Below are 23,917 nucleotides of genomic sequence, written 5' to 3' on the forward strand. Positions count from 1 at the left end.
TTACAGAAATGTTATTCCACTCCTTCTAACCAGTTTCAAGATAATGTTTTTTTAACAGTCCTTGTATTCTTTATCATTGTGAGTATCAATGTTATACAACCTTTTTACTGTGTTACTCAGTATTTATTCTGCAGCCTATAATGTTACACAGTTCAAAAACAGCATCTTCCTTTTTATACGCTTGGTTCAGTGTTTGTTTCAAAATTGTAAAATAAATTATTTTTGTATGAAAATTTTAATTATACCTTCTGAATTTTCTTGGACTTCCACTTTCATCACCATGACATTCATTCAGTCATGAATTTTATAACATTTAGTACATGTTCCAAATAAATGTTGACTTTCTGTACTTTCTTACATTGGTGATGCATGCTAACTTTTGCTAAGTTGGTGACTTTCCATTTTTTTATAGCATAACTATGTTACAGAAAGTATGTTTTGCACCCATATTGACTACATTTTGTTTCGCTTGAACTTTGTGTGTGTACGTTTTGCTGTTTTCAATATTATCAATTCTATGAGTGTGTGTGTTTGTGTTTCTGCATTCCTTACGTCTATAGTAAACTATAGTAAAGAACATTTTACACTGTTTTAATGAGCCCACATCTAATGGTTGGTGATCCCATTGAAAATCATATTCTCATTTGTATTCAAGATAGCAACCTTGAGCATGTTTCACAGACTCAACCCTCTTATGATGTTCTGTATAATCTTATTCTGTGGAATGGACAAGATGGGTATTATTTCAATATTCCTCGGATTGAACCTGCAACAGGATAGCCAATTACAAACAAAAGGGTGTCATCAAATGACTTCTATTCTTACCAATTGATGTTAAGACCAGAACAATCAAATCCTTTCTACTATAGGCACAACAAGCTCTGAAATTTTGGGAGAGGGGACCGGTTGATTACATCAACCCCAGTGTCTCACTGGTACTTAATTTATCAACCCCGAAAAGATGAAAGGCAAAGTTGACCCGGCGGCATTTGAACTCAGAACATAAAGATAGACAAAATACGCTCAAGCATTTTGCCCAGCATGCTAGCGATTCTGCTAACTCACCACCTTCCAGAACAATCAATCATTTGCACATATCAAATAAACTTTGTTTTCATTTACATATTTCCTATGTTATTTCAATAACCAGCTATAGTTATTTCAAATACACTTCTCTACAATGACCAGGTTTCATTACACTTGATTCCTTTTACCCAACATGGCTTTTGCTCAGCAGAAGCAGCCTGACACAGCTTTTGCAACACTATGACTGGGTGTTGAAGCAATTAACAATTTCTCAAATATAGATGTGATATATCTTGACTTTGCAAAGGCCTTTGATAAGGTTGATCATGGGATATGTCACAAACTATGGAGAGTGGTTGCATGACTTCTTAAAAAACAGAAGCCAGGCTTTAGCAACCAACGGAGCCCTTTCCACGGAGACATTAATAGAAAGTGGAGTGCCTCAGGGAACTGTATTGGAGCCACTATGATTCATGGGGACTCTTTCAGACATACCATCAGTTACACAGATAGCCACACTTACTAGCTACGTCAATGACACAAAAGTAGTACAAGCAGTCAAGGAACCTTCCGACGCTAATTTTCTACAGAAAGACCTAGATGTCATATATAAATAGGCTGAGGACAACAACATGCAATTTAATGCATGCAAATTCCAAGCCCTCTGCTACCAGCTAATTGGTGCTCAGAAGTCACAACAATGATACTTTGGACCAAAAGGAGTGGAAATCCTAGAATCACATACTGTGCATGATCTTCAGATTGATATGAACAACAATGCCTCGTTTCACATGCATGTCACCAAGATGGTGGCAGTGTGCAGGCGAATGGCCAGATGGATTCTGAGAACCTTCAGAACAATAGACTATGCTGGTCCTATGGAGGACATTTGTCCTAAGTTGTCTGGACTACTGCTCTCAACTATGGTCATCCTACACTGTAGGGTTATTAGCAGAACTTGAGGCAGTTCAGAGATATTACATGAGGAAGATTGCATCAATGGAACAGCTGAGCTACTGGGAGAAATTAAAAGACTCTACTGCCTCGAGCGAAGATGGGAGAGGTACGCAGTGATATATGTATAGAAGGTACTGGGGGGGCTTTGGAATTGAGTGTTATACCAGATGTCGAAATGGACATCACTGCACTGTTGCAAAAGTCCCAGCTGTCTTATCTAGGGTAAGGTACATGTACTGCAATAGTTTGGGATTCAAGGGTCCACAGCTTTTTAACGCTTGCCAAAACATCTCGGAACTCAATGGAGTGGGAGTAGATGTTTTCAAGAAAAAACTTGATCTCTTACTATCCAAGATCCCAGATGAACCAATATCAAGGCAGGAAACTCAAAAGAGAGCAGTGATATTGGACTCCCTCCTTCACCAGACACTAAACCCATAGAATTGGCCAATTAAAAGGTGATTACAATGGTGCTGCCCCAGCATGGTCGCAGCCTCAAGGCTGAAACATATGAAAGAATAAATATACATAATTATATATATATGTACAAATATATATATTTATATATACATACAGACAGAAATATATATATATATATATATGGGAGAATTTGCGAAAAAAACAACAGACGAAGACAGGTGGTGTAAACAACAAATGGATGTATTAGTTTAATGCTCGAGAATAGAGAAAGTCTTTGACGTTTCGAGCCTATGCTCTTCAACTGAAAGGAACAAGGAGAGAAAAAATATAAATGTGGTCAGCAATCTATCATGACGAATGCCAGATAGAAGGGTAACACAGGAGAGCTAAGAAAAAGGGGTGATAACAAAGAAGTGGTGAACCCAAGACGAGAAGCTGTGTGTGTGTGAGAGAATGCTGGTGATCTTAACGTATGCATGTGTGTATGTAGGTGTGAAGGTGTGAAAATGTGGGGAAGGGAATTGGTCAGTGCTAGTGTGTGCGTGGTGGTGTGTTGTGAAGTGATGTGGTGTGTGATATGGTGTAGCATGGTGTGATGTGAGGGTGTTGGGAGGTGGGGGAGGCGAGTGTGGGGAAAGCATGGGCAGAGTGTGTGTTAGGCTGAGGGTGGGGGTAGAGGTAGGGGTATGTGGGTAGGCAGAGGTTGGGGTGGGTGTAAGGGATGGGATGGGCTTATGAGGGAGGATTGACAATGAAGGGGGAAGGTGGATATAAGAAAGGGGAAGGTGGGTATAGGAGGAGGGACAAAGCAAGGAGAGAGAAAGAGTAGGGGGTGAAGAGAAGTAGGAGTCGGAGAGGTGGGTGGGAGGGAGGGGGAGGGGTTAGATGAAGAGGGGCGGGGAGTTGAGCTCATGTGGCGCAAAGGAGCGAAGAGAGAAGATCAATCCCTGTTCACTGTGCAAACGGGAGTCCGGATGGCCCCTGTGCAAGGACAATCCAAACACGGATAGGTTTTGCTGCAAGGAGTGACCGGTAGAGCGGAAATAGCGTGACACCGGGGTATCATTGCAAATGTTGATGCCTTGGAGGTGTTCTGCGAATCGGTCAGCGAGGTGGCACTGCGTTTGTGTAATGTACAGAGAATGGCAGAGAGAAGAGGAGATGCAATAGATGATGTTGGTAGAAGTGCAAGTGAAGGAGTTGGTGATGCGATAGGGTCGATGATGGGTATTGGTGAGGAGGGTGGTGTTGGAGAGGTAAGGGCAAGTGCGGGAGCAAGGGAACGAGCCAGGTTAGGAGGTTGGGTTGGGGAGAAGCTGTGGACCAAGAGGTCTTGTAGGTTATGGGCTCGTTTGAAGGAGGGGAGGGGGCGGTTAGGGAAGATGTGGGAGGTGGAGGGGTCGGACTGGAGGCGTCGGAAATCTCAGAGAATGGTGTGGTGGGATGGTAGGTGAGGAGAAGCGGGAGACGGCAGGGCGGGTTCGGGGGGGAGAGAGCAGATGTACAGTCCACGGAACATGCAAGGGTGGTGTGGATAGTAGTAAGGAGATATCCCCGTAGGCTGAAGTGGTGAGCCATGAGTTGAGACTGAGTCTCAAAGTCATGGTTGTCACTACAGAGCCTGCGTAGACGGGGGAATTGGGAATAGGGAATGGAAAGCTTGCTGTGTTTAGGGTGGGAGGAGGAGAAGTTAAGATAAGAGTGTGTGTTTGTAGTGGATGGAGGTGGTAAGAGTGGAGTGATGAATGCTGACCGAAATGTCAAGAAAGGGGACAGAGGTGTCAGAGATAGTGCAGGAGAAGTGGAGGGCAGGATGGAAGGATTGGACAATATATATATATATATATATATACCCCCAACCCCTAACTCTCTCACGTTATATATATATATATATATATACCCCCAACCCCTAACTCTCTCACGTTATATATATATATATATATATATATATATATATATATACACACACACACACACACATATATACATATATATACATATATATACCTTTTTAAGCACAGATCAACTACAATGTCTATAAGTAAAACCCCATTGAACTAGTTAAGATTGTCATGAGTTAGACTGCAGCCATGATGGAAACACGACACCTTGAAGAACATTTTAGTTGAATCAATCGACACCAGCATTTACTTTTTTTAAGCCTGGAACTTAGCCTATTAGTCACCACAAACACAGAGGACAGGCTTCTTTCTGTTTCCATTAGAAAATTATAATAACACAGAAAACAGAGAATGAGGTTAACCCTTTTGTTACCATATTTATTTTGAGATGCTGTGTTTTCAATTAATTTTACATAACAAAGAATTTAGTAAAATAACTTACTTATCATTCAGCTAGTGTTATGAACATAAATTGTGACTGAGGTTTGGAAGATTTCAATTCAGAGCTTACAAAAACAAAACATTTGTACTAGAGCCAGAGGCGGTTTCAGCCAGGTTGGTATCGAAAGGGTTAACGAACATTAATTAGACACCATGCAACTCAGCCATACCAGAGAAATCTCTAACACAGCCATTCCTGAAGAAGACAGGACTTGTTTACAGACTTCCATGTTAATTATAAAAAGAAATACATCCAGTAATAAGGACACCAACATAAGAGTGAAATCAAGAAAAGACAAATTATGGGTTTATGAAGTCCATTTATTTTGGCAATGTTTGAGAAACCAAGAATGTCCAACAAGGAACTATAACCAAACTGGTGAAGATTTGTTTTCCATTCTTACATCTTCAGCTTAGTACGTCTCCAATGTCTCCTCTTGGCATTGTATCTGAAAGAAATAAAATTAAAAAACATATAGTTATGATCAACTACACAAACCACTATCATCATCATCTACTTGCAAGGGTAGGACAAACTCTCACATACTACAGCCCTTGGTTGTAAACAGTCAAGTTCAACCTCCATCATAACTTTCCAGAAAGTCCTTTCCACTTGCATGATGCAACATATTCTAACCCAACTGTTATACACCTAATGCACCAGTGGAGCACTAACAGCACTGTCGAACGTGTTCATTGCCAGAGCAGCTATCTGGCTTCCGTGCTAGTGGCCCGTAAATAGCAACATTAGAGCGTAATTGTTACCAGCGTTGCCTTCTAGCACTTGTGCTGGTGGCACGTTAGAAAATCATTCGAGCGAGGTCGTTGCCAGTGCCGCTGGACTGGCTCCCGTGCAGGTGGCACGTAAAAAACACCTTTTTGAGCGTGGCTGTTGCCAGACCATGTGACTGGCCCTCGTGCCAGTAGCACGTAAAAGTACCCACTACACTCTCGGAGTGGTTGGCGTTAGGAAGGGCATCCAGCTGTATGTAGAAACTCTGCCAGATCAGATTGGAGCCTGGTGCAGCTTTCTGGCTTGCCAGTCCTCAGTCAAATCGTCCAACCCATGATACCATGGAAAGCAGACGTTAAACGATGATGATGATGATGATATATATATATATGTGTGTGTGTGTGTGTGTGTGTATACATTGGCGTACATACACTTTGGTCTCTTATATGTAAGTATATATCTAAATTTTGTATGACTCTATTATGCTTTTCATTCTTTCCTTCTTTATATCAGCCCTTTCATACTTCTTTCATTCCACTCTTTGTTCTTTCGTTCCCCCTCTCTTGCATTTCCTAGCCTTCTCTTCATGCTCACTTCCCCTCCTCTTTCACTTCACTGTGTCTCTTTCATTTTATTCTTGCCCCTCCTTAATTCTTGTATCCCCCTGCCTCTCCCTGTTCTCTCCCCACATGGCCGGTGTTCGGCCAGGCCTGACCTCTCTTTCTTGGTTCGACTACCATCCATGCAACATCTATATTCCTCCCTGTGCCTATTTATATTTTCCTGCTCTTCTTAACATGAAACCAATGGTAGCCTTAGTTCACAAATAAAGAATATATACATATACATACATACATATATATATATATATATATATATATATATATATATATATATATATATAATATATGAGCCTGGTGTTGCCATCCGGTTTCACCAGTCCTCAGTCAAATCGTCCAACCCCTGCTAGCATGGAAAGCGGACGTTAAACGATGATGATGATGAATATATATATATATATATATATATATATATATATATATACTATTCCTTTGATCAAGGACACTTTTCTTGCTTTACATTCAGTGGAACCTAGAGTCTTACAGGAATAGATGGGACAATGAAAGAAATGTTTCATGGCCAGATTGCCATATTGCACTCCATATACATGTGACAGTATTGCTTCCAGTGAAGTAGTATACTTGAAATTGTGGATGCACTCAGTCAGCTGACTTCCTATTTTTCATGGATCAGATCTGAAAACGGAACTACAAAACAGCAATAACATTACTCATACACACACGCAATCATTCACTTCTGTATCTTTCACACGCTAAGTTATGACCCTTACTCCCCACTAAGTGATATATGTGTATATATATATATATATATATATATATAAAAACACACACACACACACATAGTAGCAGCTGTAGCACTATCCTCCACTTCTAGTTTCTTCCTATACACATCATCCGCAACACTGTCCTCCACCCCCCCTTCTCTTTTCATATACATCAGCAGCAGTAGCAGCCCTATCCTCCACTTTCCCCTCTTCCCTTCATATATAATCATCATGAGCAGCAACATCATTATCCTCCATTCCCCCTCTTCCCTTTGTATACATCAGCAGAAGAGCCATCCTGTGCTAGCTGCATAAATTAACCAACATGTCAAAATATTAATACAGTCTCCTTCTCCTCCCACTGTCATCACAGTGTTGCTAACAAGAATATCGATCAAACTTCCATCAGCTGCTGGTAGCTATGATATGGGCAGATGGGTGACACACACACACACACATACACATGCACCAGCACATGCCAATAGTCAGCCGACCTGCTTGAATGAGTCAGTGGAAGTGTGTGTATGTGCGTGTTTACATGTGCACGCGTATAGTAAATATACACAAATGCAAAACCTTTCTCTCTCTCACACGAACACACACTCTGAATAATAATCTGCTGATGATGATGATAATGATGTTACATTGGTTAAAATCAGTTGTGCAATAGAAGTTTATGAAAATACAATTTATGAAGTGAATTTTAAGGTTGCAGCTCCTTTTGCCAATGAATATTGTAAATATGGCTGGGAATGTAAGAAGAAACGAAGACAGAGACTGCTGATAAGGTCACAAAACAGCAACGAAGAGATAAAAGAGACAGATTAAATTAAATGATTAAACCAAAGAAATATAGAGTACATAATTATTTATGTAAATATGCACGCACACACAGACACACATATGTACGGATATATAGCCATGCTACGTACACTTAAATACAAAATATAGGTGAGGAAAGAACTGGAGAGGGTAAACAATAAAAAGATAGAAAAGTCATAGGATTCAACTGGTGAAAGACAAAAAAAAAAAACCATCCATTCTTGCAAAGGGAAAGGAGCTAGCAGGATTGGATATGAAGCCCAAGTGATATATAGCTAAGTCTATAGAAACACGTTAGATTGCTATGAAGAAATAATGGAGGAGGTGATATGGAGGGGTTGTTAAAAAGTAGGGACAGATAATAAAGAACATAAGCATTCATTGATACTGATAGATAGAGGCTTTTCAAGGATAAAGCTGATGTGTTTCTATTTATGTCTGTAGGTGTGAAAGGATCTGCCGGTACACTAAAATAGTCTGTTGGATTGAAATGAGATACCATGAATTTTCTGACTCTTTTCACACTTTTCTGGACATTGGCATGATGTGTTTGTGGAAGCAGTCCTCTATTTCCATTTCATTTTGCTTATGTAGATCTCATTTCAGAGCTTATGTGCAATGAAAATGGTGCAGTTGCAATTGTTAGTAATATGGAACTGAATTTTAAAGTCAGCCTTGACCTATCAGACAACTATGAGGATGATTGAAACCATACTCTAAAGATGTTCTGTATCCCTCACACTACCACTGCTGCTTCACAGCCACAGTTCCAATAAAGAACATTGCTTACAGTGATTGGAGAAAATTATCTACCATTATAAGCTGGCCAACTTTTACCCAACTCTGCAACATCATCATCATCATCATTGTTTAGCGTCTGTTTTCCATGCTGGCATGGGTCAAATGGTTTGACTGAGAACTGGCAGGCTAAGAGGCTTCACCAGGATCTAATCTGATTTGGATGCCTTTCCTAACACCAAGCGCTCCAAGAGTGTAGTGGGTGCTTTTTACATGTCACCAGCACAGGAGCCAGTCACGCAGCATCAGCCATGCTTGAATGATGCTTTTTATGTGCCATCGGCATGGGTGCCAGTCAGGTGGCACTGGCATCAGTCATGCTCAAATGGTGCACTTTTTATGTGCTAGTCAGGTGGCACTGGCCATTAGCCACGACTATGATTTCACTCTGTTCAAAGGGTCTTCACAAGCATGGCATGTTGCCCAACAATAGAAGGGTGCATCTAAATGGGCCAGTGATGCAACACTAGTATTGGCCACGACTAAAATCTCACTTGTCTCGCCGGACCTTCTCAAGCACGGCATATCTCCAAAGGTCTCAGTCACTTGTCATTACCTCTTTGAGGCCTAATGTTCGATGGTTTTGCTTTAACACCTCATCACATGTCTTCATGGGTCTACCTCTTCCACAGGTTCCCTCCACTGTTAGGGTGTGACACTTCTTCACACAGCTGTTCTCATCCTTGCACAACACATGACCATACCAGCACAGTCGTCTCTCTTGCACATGACATCTGATGCTTCTTATGTCTTACTTTGCTCTCAAGGCACTTACACTCTGTCATGTATGCACACTAACATTACGCATCCAGCAGAGCATACCAGTTTCATTTCTTTCAAGCCTACACATGTCTTCAGCAGTCACAGCCCATGTTTCACTGCCATGTAGCATGGCTGTTTGCACACAGGCATCATACAGTCTACCTTTCACTCTGAGCGAGAGCCCCTTTGTTACCAGCAGAGGTTGGAGCTCTCTGAACTTTGACCAGCCTATTCTTATTCTAGCAGCTGTGCTCTCGAAGCATGCACCCCTGCTACTGACTTGGTCACCTAGGTAACGGAAGCTATCAACTACTTCTGGTTTTATCCCCCTGGCATGTAATGGAATCTGTTTTCTGTACATTTTCGGTGCTTATTGCACTTGTGCATCTTCCGCACACAAAAACTATCTTCCCAGTTAACCTTCTTTTGATATTGCTGCATCTCTTATGTGTCCATAGCTTACACTGGGTACATTTTATTGACTTTCTATTTACGCCTTTTCTACAGATCAAGTAGAGCCATCAGCCTGAAGGGATTTGTGATTCGTCTGCCTTCCTACTTACTAAGATTGGTTTTTCCTAGTTTAACTTTAAGGGCCTTCAATCCTAAACCTTGCTTCCACACCTGAAACTTCTTCTCTAGTTGTGGTAGTGACTCAGCTGTCAGAGCAAAGTCATCAGCATAGAGGAGCTCCCAGGGACAGCTTGTCTTGAATTTCTCTGTTATTGCCTGGAGGAATATGGTGAACAAGAGGGGGCTGAGGACTGTGATTCTTGGTGAACCCCTGCTTCTACCTAGAATTTTTTGCTATACTCATAGCCAACCTTCACCTTACTGACAGCATCCCTGTACATAGCTTGTACAGCTCTCACCAAACACACATCTATCCCTAGTTTCTGCATTGACCACCAGATAAGGGGTCAGGGGACCCTGTCAAAGGATTTCTCCGTGTCAGCAAAACCAAGTACAGAGGTTTTTCTTTGGCTAGGAATTTCTCTTGCAACTATCTTACCAGAAATATAGCATCAGTGGTGCTTCTACCTGGCACAAACCCAAATTGCATCTCATCTAATCTAACTCCCTCCCAAATTAGTTGGGTTATGACCCTCTCTCTGACTTTCATCACCTGATCCAACAGTTATTAGAAATGCTAAGGATACCCTTCAGTGTCACAGTCAGCAAGCAGTTCTACCTCCTGCTCAGAAGATTCTTTTTGGTCCCTTACTAAAATAATTTTTTTATCAACTTCATATAATCCTCTTTTGCACTCAACTCCATTGCAAACTATCCTGCTCCATTCCATCAGGCTTACTCTACACTCATATATGCCAAGTGCTCTAGCATTTCTGGTTACTAGGCACCAGCCCTGACAAAGTTCCTTTTGTTACTCATAAACAGTGTACCCTAGCACTAACCTTTACTCTTCACCAAACTCTTCAAACTCTCTCTTTCAGAGATTTGTCCCATCTTTAGAAACATGCTTGTGTGTCCCATTCACAAGAAGGGATCTGATATCATCAATTATTGACCTATTGCTCTCACTTTCAACATCTTGAAGGTCATGGAGATCATCAATAACAACCATTGAATCCCTCTTCCAACTTAATGATCAACAGTATGGCTTTCATAAAGCCATATTTACTGAAAGCCTAAATCTCGGTTGCCCTCACCCTTGAAAATGTTGCTAACATTATTGTTGTTGCAAAGCATTTGACTGTACATGGTATATGAATTTCCTCTGTTCCTATGTGCTTCTTCCATTTCTTGTCTCTTGGATTGGAGGCTTCCTGTCAGATTGCATCATCATGACTAATGGAACTCTCTCTGATACACTGTTTCTCTCAAATATCAATTACTTACCAGTTATTACTTCCAACACTCATTCCTATGCATATGTTATCACCCTTCATTCCTTGATAACCTTTCATACCAAAGTGTCATCCATTTATAACCTAGACACCTCATGCTAAACTTGCACTACATGAACAGAAACCTCAGAAACATTTTCCAGCAACATCATGCCCATTTTCAGTTCTTCAACATTAAAAAAGCATACTCACAAGACATATAAAGAAAGCGGTCTTGTAAGCTATCTGAATATGATCAGTACTCAACTAGATTCCTCAAGGTCACTACAACTCCTACATCTCACCATCATTGTAGATTTGTCTTGGCCACAGCACATCCTTAACATAGAGAATGATAAAGATATATCTTCTTCTTCAGGGACAGAAAATACTGCAATCCCCAGCCACTACTTATCTTTTACAAAGGAAGTTAAAGTGAAGCTTGCAATGGAAAGAGTGGAAATGTGTTATATACAACATAACACACTAATTGCAGAAATATTAGATTACCGTAGCTTGTGTACACAGAAATAGGGTGCATCCTTTTCAATGATATACTTTAATTTCGAGCATGTTATTGGTCTTAATTCTTAAGTCTTTACTTATGCCCCCTCACAACCAAGCATAACATTTAATATGAGTATTGCAAACGTGGAACATTCTTGATCACATCCGAGTAAAGGCTATTTATCTAACAACTTTTGCTCACCAATGCTGCAGTTGTTTGTTCACTTTTGAATTATATCTTCCTTTCTTTTCTATCCTCATCAACTTATTCATATTTCCTCCAAGGATAGTATTTGCTAGAACTCCTATACTACCTTCATTTCTGCTGCACAATTACTACCCTGTAACAATTCAAATATCAACCTATGTCAATCTGTTGTAAATGCAAGCCATTTGATAATAGAAAGGGAAAAGTCAAGAAGGATGTACAGATTAGTTAGAGTAAAATGCAATAATTACTATTGAGCATTTACTCTTGCATTAAATTATGAGAGATTTTCAAAATGATAATGCTCGTATTTTCAAGTCTTACATTAGAAAAGATAGTTGTGTACAAATAATAAATTTACAGACTGTGCATAGAGAAGTCAGCAAAAATTGTGTCTAACTGACATTGAATCAATGATATAAGTTGACTAACTTACACTGACATACAAACATGAACAAATGGGATTTATTAATGCTGCTGTTAATTTTGCATGTATATGCTTTTTGTGTTTGTATGGCATAGAAGAGATTTTTAAAAGAATAAATGCAAGGCAGAGCTAAGTCATCCTTAATGAAACTCAGGAAATGAAAAATAGACTAACCCTTTAGCATTCAGATTTTTCTCTCAAATGTAAAGCTTATTTATATTGTTTTAAATTAATCATGCATTTTCTTGTAGCTTTGAGAGTTCAATAATGTGATTGTTGCTTTTTGAAATGACAGATCTGGCTGGTTTGAATATAGAACAGATAAAATATTTGGGCTGGATATGGCCAGTTTAAATGCTAAAGGGTTAAACCTTCATATATTTATTCATTTTACTGTATCGTGAGTTGACAAGAGATTTGAACCACAGAATTGTCATTTTTAAATTTTATCAATTCCCTTTTTAGCTACAATTCTAATCTTTGTTTTTCTTTCACTACAGGTCGTCTTGTATATATAATGGACATGACAGACAAAGTCATCTATAAGATGTGTCCATTCTTGGCTGGAGGTATATTTATAGGCTCAGTCTATTGGATGGCTGTTACATATGGGGCTGTTACTGTGATGCAGGTATGTTTATAGCTTGGTTCAATTATTTCAATTTCACATTGTCTTATGCAATGTACTCTTGGTCTTCAGCTTTACTTTTAAAAAGAAATATTTTGTATATACCTGTCTGAGTGTGTGTGTATATACATGCACACACATGCTCACACACGTTCACACATTCATGGATTCCAAAGACAGAAAATTTGAAGACTATCAATCAGTTTAGAATAATCTTGCTGCCCAGTGTTGAAGTGAAATATTCTTTAGTATTGTTGCTTGGTGCCTGACAGCTACATTCTGAAGAACATAAACATTTAATGCTCTGGTTCAGAAAGTTATTAGGCTATGTGGATCACTAGTTGGAGAGGCTTTGAACAGGCACCATGTTATTTCAAAACGGTTCAGAAACCTCATTCTGGGCTACTAAACAGCTTCACTCTGAGGGTTTCTGCTGCTTCTAAATTAGAATGTCACAAGCCTGAGAAGGGTATCACCACTGGAGGTGTCACTTGCATCTTCCTTTTGTGCTTACTATCAATAAGCTGGGGAAGTTGAGTGTAGTTCAGTACAGGAGACCATCCACCATGTCTAGTGTCCAGCTTCCATTAGGGCTTTTATATCAATGACCTAACTAACAATATGTCATGGGGAAAGAGGTAGGGCAAGAGGATCCTGAAGGGCTTTGAGGAACTGATAAAGTGGGCTCACTTGAATTATAAACCATTTAAATCCAGATCTCTTGAGCTGAAGAAAGGCAGAGTCAGCAAATTCAGCTTCTTATTTGCTAGCATACAGAAACCATCCATCACTGAGAAACCAGTGAAGAGGTTGGGATAAGTGTTTGATTGCAATCTGAAAGGCTGGTTAGCCACAGTTGATATGTTAGGCCTGGTAAGTAAGAGCTGAGATCAAGACAGGACAGAACTGGAGAGCAGCTAAGGCTGTTGAGGCTGAGAGTTGTGGTTAAGGTATAGGGTGTTGGTTGCTGTGGTGCCTTGTGGAATGAGTGGCTGCAGTGCCTTGTGGAATGGTTGGCTTTAAGTAGCAGCATAACGCTTTGCTATAACAAAGCTCATTGAAAGAACAAGAAGGTGCTAGCATTATCTGAAGAGAAATGAGTTAGTGTTAAGATGCAGAAAGAAGGATCCTGGTTATGATGAGCAGTAGCACATGGAGTTTCATGATCTGGATTTTTAAGAGTGGAATTTCATCAAACACTGATACCTCACAGTATGAATTTCATTCATTCCATGACCAAGCTCGTTTTACAATTTACTCGTTCTACAAATCAATTTTCATCATTGAAATTAACTAAAATATAATCAATCTGTTTCAGTCCCACCAAACCACTCGAAATTAATTTTTTTATGGGTTTTAAAACGGAAAAGGTATAGTTACAAGTAAATTGTCAATTATAAAAAAGAGAATGCAAAAGAAATATGTAAACTGGATTTATTAACTGAATTACCTTAAAGATGGGATGATTTGTGTGCGAGGAAGACAATAGAGCAGAGAGGAGAAGGATTACTGTTGGGAAGGAGAATCTCCTTCCATTAAGACTTCAGGAAGAACAATTTCTGACGTTTTCTCTCTCACTTCGCTTAATTTAGGCTTTTTGGACACACTTTCTTCTCTTTTTACACTTTCAGATTGTTTCATTAGAAATATATCAAGAGAAGTTTGCTTTTTCCTGCCTTTCAAAATGTTGCGTAAATGCATCAGAGCAGTGTCATTAAATTAAGCAGTTGCATGACCTGTAGATACCTTTTCAGGATGATGATTATCTACAAATTCAGAAACATACTGCCACTTTGCCAACACTACCTTTATGTCAATTGTAGAGATAGCATTCTCTGCTACACTGTCCGCTTCTAGGGAACCAATCTCTTCCACCGCATCCAAATGCTGCTGCTCCTGAAGCTGCAGGAGTTCATCAGCTCCTCTGAGTGTTTCTCAACAAGATTGTTAATGTCTCCATCATCAACTTTAAGGCCCATGGACTTGCCAAGAAACACTATCTCCTCGACTACAGGTGTCTCAGACTCAAACCCCTCGAAGTCTCTTTAGGATATGCTGTCAGGCCACAGTTTTCTCCATGCAAAATTCAGCGTTCTCATTCCACCCTGACGGGCCATATTGATGATTTTCAGGTAGTTTACAATGTTGCAGTGCTCCTTCCAAAACTCATGAAGGGTTAGATTTGTATTTTCGGTGACTTCAAATCACTGACGAAACAGGTGTTTGTTGTACAATTTCTTAAAATCGGAAATAACCTGTTGGTGCATGGGCTACAAGATGGGGGTGGTGTTATGTGAAAGGTACAGAACTTTTATAAATTTGAATTCATCCAGGATATCATCTTCAAGGATTGTTGAGGATGAAGAGGGTCTTGAGAGGAAGATCTTTTTCACTGCTGGTCTGAAGACAAGGTTGATCCACTTGGAGAAGAATTGCCTGGTGACCCAGGCTTTAATATTTGCCCTCCATATGACCTGTAGCTTCTCCATCAGGATTTTGAGTGACTTGAATGCTTGTAGGTTTTCGGAATGGTAGAAAAAGAGTGGCTTAATCTTCAAGTTTCCACTTGCATTGATACAAAGGGTGAGAGCCTATCTTACATAGTCTTATAGCCTGGCATTTTCTTTTCCTCTGCAATTATGTAGGTTCTTCTGGGCATTTTTTTTCAAAAAAGGCCAATTTCATCACAGTTGAATACCTGTTGTACGATGTACCCCTTAGCTGTGATGAGCTGATGGAATTCATGCATGAAATCTTCAGCTGCCTTTTGTGTCAGAACCTCGCTGCTTCTCCATACCTGATGACGCTATAAACACCAGCCGCGACTAGCCTTAAATGCGTCTGCTGATGTCACCACCATCAATGTTCCAGGGTTGTGCTTCAGGAGATCCCCATGCAGCGCTTGTGTCTTCTTGCAGATGATGGTCTCCGTAATCGTATCCCCTGCATGTTACTTCAGGAGAAGCAATTTTTCCATCCTTTCATGGATAGATGTGCATTGCTCAGAGAGCCTGGAGACACCCACTGCTGTTGTAATGGTCTTGATCTCGTCTTTTTTCTTCAGGATGGTGCAGATTGTCAACCTGCTTTGGTCGTATTGATGTGCTATGTCCACTACAAGCATTCCTCTCTTGTGTGTATCTATGATTTCATTCTTCAATTCTGTCATGATTAGCTTTTTCTTCTCAGCACCGTCCTTTGCACTAACCTTCTTAGGACCCATGGCTAACACAACTAATTATTATAAAATAATAGCAGCAAATGCACGAAACTAGACAAAAACACAAGGAAAAACACAACAAGATAAACATATGAACTGAGCGAGCGGAGACTGCGCTTGTTGGGAGAGCAAGTGTGTGTTCAGTGCTGCCTCACTGTCGCTTGTAAGAAACTCGCAAGACAAAAATTTGCATGAGCGTCAGCTTGTACTGTGAGGTTCTACTGTATATAATTCTTGATTCAGGCAGCCTACAACTTTTTACCAACCTCCACTTTCCCACCCTACAGTCATCTACATATTTTGTGATAAACCTACAGGTTTATCATACTGCTGCTCTCCTCCTTTCCTGTGCTGGCACTTATCTCCTCGAACCATTCCTATTCTTTCACTTTAACCCTCTCTGTACTGATATTTACCATCAACCACACCTCCACTTTAGTCCTATTCATTACATTAATCTCTTCACCCATCTCTAACAATCCATCCTGCTACTCTCATACTCTAATGAAGGCATGTGGCTTAGTGGTTAGGGTATATGGCTCATGACTGAAAGGTTGTGAATTCAATTCCCAGCGGCATATTGTGTCCTCCTTCAGCAGACACTTTATTTCACATTGCTCCAATCCACTCAGCTGATAAAAATGAGTAGTACCTGTATTACAAAGGGCCAGCCTTGTCACGTTCTGTAGCATGCTGAATCTCCTAGAGAACTGTGTTAAGGATACATGTGTCTTTCACAAGCAGGTTGTTTCACTGATTGGCTTCCACTGTCATCATAACTGACTGTGCCAGTAATTAACTCATCCACCCCACTTTCCAATTCTTTGTCCATATTCTTTCCTACACACACCTTGTATCTTGATAGTACCCTCTGACTCTCATTATCAACATCATTGTCTTCTTTCCAGCTTATATAATATGGGGTAGCTATGTATCTCCTTTATAATAAGAGATCTGTGTCTGTCTCTCTATCATACTTTAGCCTCTCAAATACCACATCCTTCTCTATACCTCCACTCAGTTGATGGTCTTTGCTTTTCCTTGCAAATTACTTGATGACCTCACTAGTGCCAGTGCCACAAAAAGAAGCACCCAGTACACACTGTGAAGTAATTGGTGTTAGGAAGATGATCCAGCCATAGAAACTTTGTCAAAACAGACATTGTTGAAGGCAGTCCTCTAACTCGTTGGTTTCTGTTCCACCCGTGCCATAATGACAATCAAATAGGAATAGAATATAAAAACAAACAAAAGCAAATAGAGAATGACAATAATGATAATAAGATAAAAAATAATGAACACAAATGGAAGATACAGTAAACACAAGTTGTAAGGAAAGATGAAAATAGAGTTCTGGTCATAGTAATATTAGTAGTAGTAATAATGGTAATATCAACAATAATTATAAAGAGCACTCAGAGAGCACAAACCTCCACCAACGTCCTCTCAACAATTGGCCAGAGATGATTTTTAAAATGAGAATATCTAAAATATATTCTACTGCTCTTACAAACAAGAATACTAAAAATGAACCAGACCACTCTCAAAATTTAAGTAAAAAAAGCCGCAAAAATAATTCAGAATCCTTGTCCAGTACCTGATCGAACCCAATGGTAGTCATGGAATGTGAAGGTGGGTGTGCGGGCCATGTTTGTAATGCGGTGTGTGTCTCATCTGCAGTGGGAACAGGGACAGTTTTCTCTATGAAGGCTTTTTTTTAGTCTATTCACTGATATAGTGTCTTTATGACCATTAAGGTCTATAGTGAAAAATTTATCCATGCGTGAAAGAAAACAGAAAGGACCTGCATACAATATTGTTAACAGAGATTTAACAACATCGTTGCACACAAAAACACGAGTCCAAGAAGTAAAGCTTCCTTCAAGGCAGAGCCTGAAATGCAATTTTCAAGTAGGTAAGAGGTTTTAAACAGGAGCAATATATTCAAAATTGGTAAAACTAAAAATTGTGAAGAATAAATAAAATTTATTATTGTTACTGAATATGTTAGTGTTATTTAATTTCTGAATGGTTTTGCTGCCATTTATTTATGTAGTTTGATTTCTTTATCCATCAGTTTCTACTAAGATAGAAACATAAGTAAAATCAATAACAGAGAAACAAAAATAAAACTTTGGAAACAGCAACACTGCCATGACTTATGTGGAAACCATGAGTGTGCTTTCAAGGGAGATAATCAGAGAAAGATTTGAGAGTCAACTTAAGATTGTAATACTTCATGTAAAGTAAATACAACAAATAATCCAGAACCCTTGTCCGGTACCTGATTGATCCCCAAATCTAATTAGTTTGTACAAGTCACGGGGCCAAACATCCCTGACAGTTTCATCCGAATCCATCCAGTGGTTCTTGAGATATCTTGTCCACAGACAAACGAACAAACAAACACAACTGAAAACAACACCTCCACCTTCGCTAAGGCAGAGGTAATAATCCTTTCTGCTATAGGCACAAGGCCTGAAATTTGTGGGAAGTGGGTAAGTTGATCACATCAACCTCAGCATATGACTAGTAGTTAATTTATTGTCCCTGAAAGACAGGTGAAATGCTGCTAAGTATTTTGCCCAACGTGCTAATGATTTTGCCAGCTCGCCGCCTTATTATTATTGATAATATTAATAATAATAATGGTTTCAGATTTTGGCACAAGGCCAGCAAGTTCAGGGATGGGACTAGTTGATTACATCAGCCCCAATGCTCAACTCAAACATATTTTTATTGACTCAAGAAGAATGAAAGGTAAAGTTGACTTGGGTGGAATTTGAACTTGGAATATAAAGATGGATGAAATGCTGTTAAGCATTTTGCCTGTCATGCTAATGATTCTGCCGGTTTGCTGCCTTAATAATCATCATCATCATCATCGTTTAACGTCCGCTTTCCATGGGTTGGACAGTTTGACTGAAGACTGGTGAACCAGATGGCTACACCAGGCTCCAATCTGATTTGACATAGTTTCTACAGCTGGATGCCCTTCCTAACACCAACCACTCCGAGAGTGTAGTGGGTGCTTTTACGTGCCACCGGCATGAAGCCAGGCAGCTGGTGCTCTGGCAACGATCACGCTTGGACAGTGCTCTTAGTGAGTTACTGGTACTGGTACTGGTGCCATCACGATTTCGCTTTCGCTTGCCCCAACAGGTCTTCACAAGCCGAGTTTAGTGTTCAATGAAGACGTTGGCATGGGTACCAGTCTACAAATTTAGTTCGATTTCGATTTCACTTGCCTCAACAGGTCTTCGAAAGCGGAGTTTAGTATGCAAAGAAGGAATGTTATGTATAAGTGCGCTGGCTACATCCCTGGCAAGGCCTTGGATTTTGGTCTATCCCTGGCCCTGGCAGAGGCCTTGGATTTTGGTTTCACGCACAGCATATTTCCAAAGGTCTCGGTCAGAAGTCATTGCCTCGGTGAGACCTAAAGTTCGGAGGTCATGCTTCACCACCTCATCCCAGGTCTTCCTGGGCCTGCCTCTTCCATGGGTTCCCTCAACCGCTAGGGTGTGGCACTTTTTCACACAGCTATCATCATCTATTCTCGCCACATGTCCATACCAGCGCACTCGTCTCTCTTGCACACCACAACTGATGCTTCTTAGGTTCAACTTTTCTCTCAAGATACTTACACTCTGTCGGGTATGCACACTGACATTACTCATCCAGTGGAGCATACTGGCTTCATTCCTTGTGAGCTTACGCATGTCCTCAGCAGTCAAGGCCCATGTTTCACTGCCATGTAGCATGGCTGTTCGTACACATGCGTCATACAGCCTGCCTTTTACTCTGAGCGAGAGTCCCTTTGTCGCCAGCAGAGGTAAGAGCTCTCTGAACTTTGCCCAGGCTATTCTTATTCTAGCAGCTACACTTTCAGCGCACCTACCCCCACTACTAACCTGGTCACCCAGATAGCGGAAGCTATCAACTACCTCTAGTTTTTCTCCCTGGAATGAGACAGAAGTTGTTTTCTGCACATTTTCAGTGTTTATTGCACCTGAACATCTGCCACATACAAAAACTAACTTCCTAGTTAACCTTCCTTTGATATTGCTGCACCTCTTATGTGTCCATAGCTTGCACTGGGTACATCTTATAAAATTTCTACCTACACCATTTCTACAGATCCAGCAGGGCCATCTACCTGAATGGGTCTGTGTTTTGTCTACCTTCCTACTTATTAGAACTTTGGTTTTAGCTAAGTTGAACCTAAGGCCCTTCGATTCTAGTCCCTGCTTCCACACCTGAAACTTCTCCTCTAGTTCTAATAGTGATTTGGCAATTAGTGCAAGGTCATCAGCATAGAGGAGCTCCCAGGGGCATCCTGAGAAACACTCAGACACAGACACACACACATACATATATATACATACATACATGCGTCTACTATACAACGTTTTAAACTTGTGATTACCTGTATGTACATTTTTAAATGTGTAGTTATGTGTGTGTCACATCCTATAACTGTCTGTCTCTCCACTTTTGTAGGGTCTTTCCTCTTGCTGTCACATATTGTGAGATTTTAAAATTACGTCGAAATTTTCAAATTTGGTATATTGAAAGAATTTTCCACGTTAAATCTGATTTTGTTATTTGTTTGTTCCAGAAAAATGTTACTGAGATTTAAAGTTTAATCAATTTTACCTAATCAGAAAACAGGATTTGGAAGCTGGCATTTTCTGCATGATTGCTGTCTATCACAAAATGAAAGCAAAATCATTAGGAGGAGAAATTTTTGTTAAACAAACGAAAGCAAAGCATTATGATAACCAAAGTTGTAAGAACTTCTGAAGTTCTAATAAGTTTTAATGAATAAAGTCATGTGAAACAATTGAACAGACACGTAAATAATTTAAAAAGGCAAAAATATCCTTAATGAAGTTTTTTTGTGAAAAATTACACAAATCTGCCCTGATCAAGAGGCCTATCTGTCAGGGAAGGCATGACCTGACATGTAATAAACAAAAAATTTATATAGGACATTCTATTGTAAAAATTGCCTGGCAATGTTGGGCTATTCAGCTGGTATATATATATATATATATATATATATATATATATATATATATACTGACAAGTTAACTGTGCAACTCTACAGGCCACCCATGTTGGTCATACAACCTCAGCAGTAACCCAGCACCAGCAAATCTGGCTATTTCCATGTAAATATTGTTGCCAATAATGTGTTCATGCTCCATTGAACGACAGCTGAGCTACTGACTCAACCCAAGATCACAGTTTACCAATGCAATACCCAACACAAGAACTGATGTTACAGAATACGCTTTGGTGCACCCTGTTAATATTCTGTTCAAGCACATTGACCTGAAAATGTGGTGTCACTTGATAGCATTAATACCGTGTAACTTGAGCTGACCAACAGATGTCTAGCATATAGAAGGCATCCTGAAATTCTCTTAAAACTCTCACTTTGCTCCTAACATCTAATGAAATGGACATGTCCTATGTGCCCACAAGACTTAAAGGTCTTGTGGAGCTGAATCAAACTGTTATTAAAAGTATATCACTAACCACTTTCACTTTTACATATTTGCATGGGTCAGGCAGAGTTTATTTGAGGCAGATTTTCTACAGCCCTGATGTCCTTCCTGTCACCAACCCTCACCCGATCGCAAGCAAGATAATATTTCCCCTTGCCCAGACATGTTCTCGTATATTTGAAATAAATGACAGTGATACTCATTTACAATCACCCAATGCCAAGACAAGGAAAGAGAGAGAGACACATACAAAAACTTTGTACAAAGTGATCTCAAGATGTTGCACTTTCATAAAAGAAATGACAGGGGATCATGGCAATTGGCAATATGCATTGCTGGAAAAGACTCATCCATTCATGCATCCATTGTGAAACATAAGTTTAATGGAGTTAGTGGTGGTGACTCAGATATATGTTTTGTTCATTTTGTACTTGTTTAGACTCCATCTGTGCACCCACTCCACCCCACTGCCCATTTGATACCCTTTCATCTATCTATTGATACCCCACTCTCCTATTCATTGTGCCTTCAGTACATCCTTACTATGATCCATCACTCACTCGCTCTCTGTCTCTCTTTCTAGCAAACATGTAACTGCCATTAATGTTTCTCTGCTATCATGATGCCTGAATAATGAAGGTACCCAAAGCACCTTCCCATTTATCCTCTTGTTCTGGCTGCCATTACTCCATCTCACAGATCACTCTTTTATTGACATCTATCATTCTCTTACCATCATTACTACCAGCTTGATTATCCATCACCCATGCTCTCCCTTACCAGTTAACTTTACCCTCCCCCCTTCTATATGCTAGCCACTACTCTCTTTCACATAGTATCACTCATTACAAACATCCATCATACTCTCTTAGCCATTAACACTATGTAAAATGGCTGACATTAGGAGGGGTGTCCAACTGTAGAAAACGAAAGAAGACATTGAAACTCAGTGCAGTTCTCTGGCTTGTTGGTTCCTATGAAACCATTCAATCCATGCCAGCATGGATAAAAGGATGTTACATCATGACAATGATGATGATTTTATATATACATATGACAGTTGAGTATGATTTATGGAGATGTTTGTTCATACATGTATACATACATACATACATACATATGATGTAGAGTAATTTAAGGGATATTTGGCTACTATTTCTGTTGTGTGGAAATATAGAGATGCCCTTGTTGGTTTATGCATATAACAATAGGATGTAATTTGAGGGGGATTTGACTACTATTTCTAGCAGTTTGTACTACCACTTAGAGGTCTCCCTTATTGGTACATATACATGCATCAGACAGTAGAAAAACGCTGCTATTGAGTAGTTTATATCTAAACTACATTTTGATCTCCAATTGTCATGCAGTATCTTTTTCCTGGATATTTATATGGTTGCAAACTAGATCCAAGTTTGGAATCTTTGTTTCTAAGACAAGTGCAGTATTGTCCTTGTCAACTAGACCACTGCTGCATGTATGTAAGCACTTGATTCCTTCTGTTTATAAAAGATGCTTTGATATATTTAAGTTCTTATTGGTAAATTTTAAATTCTTCTCAGATTTTTAAATCCCCCTAAAACAAACAGATTGTTGACTCAAAACTTGTAGTGGAGACTGCATGGGAATTTTTAATAATACAGAGACCAGGATAAAAAAATAAAGATTTAGCTGTATGTAGGAATGTAATGTAGTATTATTGTATCCAGTTTATTCAGTTTGATTTTGTGTTGTACAACATGTAGAATTTAGGTTATTTGTTATTTAATTTTCCATGTTTACTTGTATGTGGTATATTGTGCTAGATAATATCATATCTCATTCTGACTTTGTTGTTGATGTTCTTTTTCTCATTGTCTAGGTGTTGGGCCACAAAGAGGGCCTGAATGTGATGGAACGAGCTGATCCATTATTTTTATTGTTTGGATTACCTGCCATTCCACTAACCTTGATCTGTGGAAAGTTGGTCAGGTGGGAGGACTATGTTTTGCGGCTGTGGCGCAAGCACTCATCTCGGTTACCTCTTATTAATTATCTTTTCAAAGATGGTGAGTGTGTTTTTAATGCTTTATTTGTTCACTCCATATTTCTATCACAATAAACCTAATATAAAGTTATAGCATACCTTACTATACTATATCTCACTATGTAATTACATTACACTTCATTAACTTCTACCATTTTACATATAAAATCTGTCATGTTGCTGTAATCATATTTTTGATTATTAGATCAGAATTCTTACTCTTGCGGATGCATTGCAGTTATTCTTTTGATAGATCTTGGTAATCCTGACTGTTGGTCTTCAAGGTTTCCTCTGGTCAGCATCAATGTAAGAACTATAAAAACAACATTGAACTAT

At 39.6% G+C, this 23,917-nt stretch overlaps 1 protein-coding gene across 7 annotated transcripts in view; it reads left to right on the forward strand.

The window, feature by feature from the left end:
• The window catches only part of LOC106875077 (E3 ubiquitin-protein ligase MARCHF5), a 75,706-nt gene that overhangs the window by 44,185 nt on the left and 7,604 nt on the right, over positions 1–23,917 (forward strand). For 4 of the 7 annotated variants that reach the window (XM_014923045.3, XM_014923042.3, XM_014923044.3 and 1 more), the window contains exons 4-5: positions 12,695–12,825; positions 23,417–23,603. In XM_014923045.3, the coding sequence (XP_014778531.1) occupies positions 12,695–12,825; positions 23,417–23,603 (318 nt within the window). Of the gene's footprint in view, positions 1–12,694; positions 12,826–15,886; positions 15,956–23,416; positions 23,604–23,917 lie in introns of all 7 variants that reach the window. The other 3 variants (XM_089362501.1, XM_089362499.1, XM_089362500.1) reach the window with 1 other exon arrangement.

Source organism: Octopus bimaculoides, chromosome 14 (genome assembly GCF_046866305.1).
Source record: "Octopus bimaculoides isolate indiv1 chromosome 14, ASM4686630v1, whole genome shotgun sequence".
Taxonomy (NCBI): Eukaryota; Metazoa; Mollusca; class Cephalopoda; order Octopoda; family Octopodidae; genus Octopus; species Octopus bimaculoides.